Source organism: Fomitiporia mediterranea (assembly GCF_000271605.1).
Source record: "Fomitiporia mediterranea MF3/22 unplaced genomic scaffold FOMMEscaffold_20, whole genome shotgun sequence".
Classification (NCBI taxonomy): Eukaryota; Fungi; Basidiomycota; class Agaricomycetes; order Hymenochaetales; family Hymenochaetaceae; genus Fomitiporia; species Fomitiporia mediterranea.
The window spans coordinates 260,801-266,230 of NW_006760405.1; the positions used below are offsets into that span (position 1 = coordinate 260,801).

General features: G+C 40.2%; 2 protein-coding genes across 2 annotated transcripts; both read right to left on the minus strand.

The window, feature by feature from the left end:
- Positions 1-2,037: 2,037 nt before the first annotated feature.
- Positions 2,038-3,369, minus strand: FOMMEDRAFT_171606 (uncharacterized protein; the record flags this gene model as incomplete). Its single annotated transcript, XM_007272036.1, has 2 exons — positions 2,038-2,981; positions 3,028-3,369. The coding sequence occupies 2 exons, from the start codon at positions 3,367-3,369 to the stop codon at positions 2,187-2,189; spliced, it is 1,137 nt and encodes a 378-aa protein (XP_007272098.1). The 3' UTR covers positions 2,038-2,186.
- A 52-nt stretch (positions 3,370-3,421) lies between these two features.
- On the minus strand, positions 3,422-4,310 carry FOMMEDRAFT_162707 (uncharacterized protein; the record flags this gene model as incomplete). The annotated part of the gene is made up of 6 exons (XM_007272037.1): positions 3,422-3,721; positions 3,802-3,940; positions 3,990-4,025; positions 4,081-4,152; positions 4,217-4,259; positions 4,289-4,310. 6 exons carry the CDS (start codon positions 4,308-4,310, stop codon positions 3,422-3,424), a joined length of 612 nt encoding a protein of 203 aa, XP_007272099.1.
- Between the last annotated feature and the right edge of the window lie 1,120 nt (positions 4,311-5,430).

Sequence of the window (5,430 nt, forward strand, 5' to 3'; positions counted from 1 at the left end):
GTACTCATACTAGTACTTTTTAAGTTAAACAAGGTTGTTATATAGTATTAAAATGATTTGGTATATAAATAAGTAAAGTAAATGAGGTTTAGAAACTCAAACTTACAGGTATGTAGCAAAAGTCTTTGTCATTCCTTAAAAGGTAGATGTATTTGTAAGTGATTTGCATGCCATACATAGAAATTAGATGTAGATCAATGCTTTGATCGACACATTGTGAAGTACAAAAAAATACAGAATTTTGCATTAATTTCACAAAATGGCTTGTATTTTCATGTTTTTTTGTGTGTATATGTGTTCATGTATGCTAGAAATGTAAGACAAAGGTTTGATGTGTCTCTTACAGCCTTATAAGTCAATGCAAATCACTTACAGATACACTTACCTTTTGAGGAATGACGAAGACTTTTGCTACATACCTGTAGTATTTAATTAGAGAATATGCTTAGTAATACCGTATACTCGTATACGGCGTATACGGAAATTTTTTACTCATGGTATACGCATACGTGCGTAAATATACGCCCGTATTTTCAGCTAAAATTTTCTCTTACAATACGGTGTGTAAGCGTATACACTGCAGGCGTATCCGTAAATTACGCTACGGTGCAGAGCACTAATTACTCTTGACAGTGCAATGATTTATTAGTAGGCATGACATCGAGACAGAGAGAAAAGACATACGAGTCGGGATTTGGTGTTTCTGAAGGTGTACTAATCCCTGAACAGTTCAGCGTCATGGAGAAAATATGCAGGAAGCTTACCACTGAGCCGCAGCAGAAGTCATAGTGTCTAATAGTCATTGTGGCCTAAGATGTGGCTCAAAGAGTTTTCTAGACGTCAAACTGTGAAAGTAAAACTTCGGCGCATTCCGATAATTCACGTGATGGCACAATATCCCGACAGACAGGACCTTTTTAGATAAATGATATACTTAGTGTAAAGTGTTTGAAAACAGTAAGTATGAACAGTATTTTATAGTTATAGACGAAAATGTGGGTTGTACGTTTACTCTTAAAGTTGAAGATTCACAAAATGCAGGAATGTGGCAAGCAAAGCCAGCAAGAGTGCTAAAAAAGATGCCTGCATTAAAAACCTGACATATTTAAACAAGAAATCTTACCCCTAAGCCCGAAGAACTAAATGAAGAAATAATAAATCAGACACACTCTGTACAGTATAATGTATAGTGATATAATTGATTAAATTCGTTTAGTACATTACACAAGCTATGCTGTGTAAGGCCCTGCTTGGTACAACCAGTCACTAGTGCCTGCCAAATTCACAACCACTGGTTACACAACCAGTGGTTGCAAACCATCAACCATCAGACGTGCTCGGCTGCACGTCTGGTTTCATAGTTGTGTAACACTACTTGTCCCTTACTACAGACTCTTGACTTTTTGCATCCAGGCCCTGAATCCCACAGCCCAATTAGGGATGACCCTGAGTAACCACTTATATAATTCTAGCATACTGTGGCCCTTGTCATGAACAGAGTGAGAAGTTAGGAGGGGGGTTTAGGGGGGCTCTGCCACCCCAATTAGGTTTAGGATAAGTTTGGGCTGTTAGGCTTAGGTGTTAAGTTGGGTTTTAGTTAGGATTGGGGGAGGGGAATATTTATTTTCTTAGGAAAAGTACTTTATTTTGACTTAGTGAAATGTGAGAAGAACTACATGTGGCCAATTGGAGCTAACTAAAAATGGGCTGTGGGACTCAGAGCCTAGATGCAAAAAGTACACAACTCTTACTACACTTGTTACACTATACCCTCTACATTTCCTTGTTACTACTTCTCTCTTGTATTGTATTCCCCACTTGTATTCTACTAGCAATTTAATAATCCAAGCTTTGAATGTCCAAACCAACTATAATAATATAATATATCTGTCATATATGCCTAATTATATGTGCATATATGTACCTAAAGTCCTAACTTATGTTTCTATTTATTTATTTGTGTCTCAATTATATCTACACTGTGTAGTACTTATGTTAGGACACATAATTATATACTAATTTGAAAGGATAAATGATGAAAGATGAAGGGAAAGTAATGAGTCTATACACTATACTACTTGTGACCAAAGTGACAAGGTTGGCACTGGTGGTTGACGGTTGTACCGGAAATTGCTGGCCATCAACCACCAACCTGCGGTTGTGCGACCAGTGCAACCGAGCAGGGCCTAACTATTTCCACTCATTGTAAATGTATTGTATGTGGACTTTTCAAGTCCAATGCGGGGTTGACCTGTCTTCGCACTGAACTCGTCCGGATGACCAAGTGGGGAAACCATGCTGTCCGCTAATCCATTGCCCAACTCTTCGTTACTATCGACGGCGGCAACATTCTCGTTAGGATGGGACTCATCACATTCCATTTCGTCGCTCGTGTCAGCAGACGAAACCGCATCTACAGATGCTGCCACGTCCTCACCCATGGTATATTCTATCAAGTCCGAATCCGCATCCTCGTAATGTCCAACAAACTGGCTCGACTCTCTCGCCCATTCTGATACAGATGGTACGTGGCGACGTGACTGAAAGTTTGGATTGTGGTCGAAAATATAGCGGTATACTTCGGTCAATGGGTAACCGTCTTTGGGAGGCGAATCCCCTCTATTGATTCTATCTTCCAAAAGCTCTATCTCGTGCTTCCTCGAAGTTCCGACGTCAACCTCTACATCGTCTTGATCTTCTTCATCTGGCTCTACCTCGCCCAAATCAGTTTCGTCTCCACGATCTTGGTTGCTATTGTTCGTCCGGCCGCCTTTGTTGTTTTCTCTATCACTTTTTCGCCAGGGCTTAGCCGCCGAATCCCGTAGCTTTGTCTCTTGCTTATCTCGATCTTCGTTCCAACGCTTCATCTCTTTTTTGAGCCACAAGGACTGGAATTCTGAGAGTCCGCAAAGAAAGAAGTAGCACTCGATGAAGCTGTCAAAGTCTTTGAGCTCGAATATGTCGTTCACCGGTCGTACAACCTACATAAAATGAGCACATATTAAAAGAGCACAAGATAATACGCACTACTGTATCGTTCTCCCAAATCGAGACATAAAACTGAAGTTTATTGTCGTTAAGGGTAGCGCCAAATACCGGTCCGTCCGTGAAACTGAGAGCCCGCCGGTGCAGCTGGCCCGAGAACATGGTAAGTTGGGCTTCACGAGACCCAACTTTGGGGTCGTCCACTTTTGCCTCGAAACCTAATGTGACAATCGATGCTGGCAACTTCGTCAATTTCTGACACCATGCCCATGAGAACACGTGTTGATTACAAAGTCGCCCCATGAGTTTTGTCCACTCCCTCGGCAGGGTTAGTGATGCGACAGCACCGGCTTTAACAGTATCCGGGTGGCCTGGCAGAACCATATCTACCTCACCCCTAGATAATAATGTAAATTTAAATGTACAGCATGTAAAATCAGTAATGCAGAGCTATAAGCACCTCCATATCATGGTCGGCCCTGGGACGACTTTGAAACGCAAGCTCAATTAAAATATCTGCGCCTTGGCGATTTGACGCTTCGTTTATCCCTGGTTCAGCGTGGATTAAAGCAGTCTTCCAAGCATAAAGAAGAATTGGTAGTGACATCGCAAATTGATATTTGTCACCAAGCTCGACCTTGTCGCTATTCAGCCGATCGCGCCAACTACTAAACTCGCGTTGAACTTGTTCACCATTTGGAAAGTGATGTAGCCAGGAATTAACTATACGCATTACCTAGTAGGCCTGTTAATTCCTGTATGTACGTATGTGTATGTGTTTGGGGGGGGGGGAGGGGTAGAATATTGATGCCTTACGCCTTCCTCCAGAATAAAGCTCGGGTATTTGAGTGACTTCATGAAATTATTGAATTCATCATCCTTCCAATCTTCTTCAATAAAGCGAATCTTATGGAGAGTGGCCCGTTCCTCCCAAGTTTTCAGCGTACGACAAAGTCTAGTGATACGGATGAGACCCTTGAAGTCACAGAAAACGGGATACTTACACGGAAGCAGAAAGAGAAGAAACACGACTCGATGCTCTGGAGACGATTGTGCGTAAGCAGCTTGACGGGGTAGAAAGTATATCAATCTTACCTGGTCTTCACGGAAGCCTTACTGCGTAGTTTCTGTGCGTGTTGATTGTCACGAGTGGAACGTGGTGGTTCACTACTAGAACGATCGGTCGTATTTATTAGTACGCACTACATCGAGACAGAGAGAAGAGACGTACGAGTCGAGATTTGATGATGTACTGAATCCTGAGTACTTTGGTACTATGGCGAAAGAAATGCAAGAAACTCACCCTCAGCCGCGGCAGAATTCATAGTGTCTGATAGACATTGTGGCCTGTGATGGTGGCTTGAAGACTTATTTAGAAGATAGACACAACACGCGAAATTGAAATTCGGCGCATTCCGATTACTCACGTGACTACTCAATATCCCGACAAGGACCTGTTTTTCTCTGATAAATGATATAGTACTTAGGGTATAGTGTTTGAAAACAGATAGTATGGCAGTATTTATAAGTTATGGACGAAAGTGCGGGCTGTACATTTACTCTTAAAGTCGAAGATTCACGAAATGCAGAAATGTGGCAAGCGAAGCCAGCAAGAGCGCTAAAAAAGATGCCTGAATTAAAAACCTGACATATTTAAACGAGAAATCTTACCCCAAAGCCCGAAGAACTAAATGAAGAAATAATAAATCAGACATACGCTATACGGTATAATGTATAGTGATATAATTGATTGAGTTCATTTAGTACAACACACAAGCTACATTGTGCAAGTATTTCCACTCATTGTAAGTGTATTGCATTGGGAAAAAGTCTAAATTCTTGTACTACCTTATAATGGTATAAAATAAGTGAAAAAAGTAAAAAAGTAAAAACACTTGGAACGGATCTCGGTTTCTGAGAAAGTACTACAATTCATTATAAAGTCTGAAAGGTTTGTGTAATTTGTAAACATAAATAAGAGTTATTCTCCTTGACAATATATAAAATGTATTACAATGGATCTCTAAAATTACAAGGTTAAATCACTCTTGTTAATTATGGCAAATATTATAATTGTTTATAAAGCTCTTAAATCATTTTAATATCTTAATAATATTTATTTTCCCTTATATCTGTTTGTTATTGAAATAACAGTTTATAATTATATTAAAACATTATATAAATACATTATAATCTACAACAATTAGGGGTGAGACAGGTTGTGAGATTGATTGGCTAAGAGTGTGGGTGTGAGCATTGTCAGCATGAGTAGGTAACTGGATTGAGGAGATAGATACACTGTAATAGTGTGTAGTGAGTGAGTAGTGTACTAGGGAGTATTGAATGAGCTAATTTGAGCTGTAGGCAAGTCACATCTGTATGTGCACACTGCATACTCTGACTACATCTTACAATCAGAGTGACAGTAACTGAACTGTGACTGAG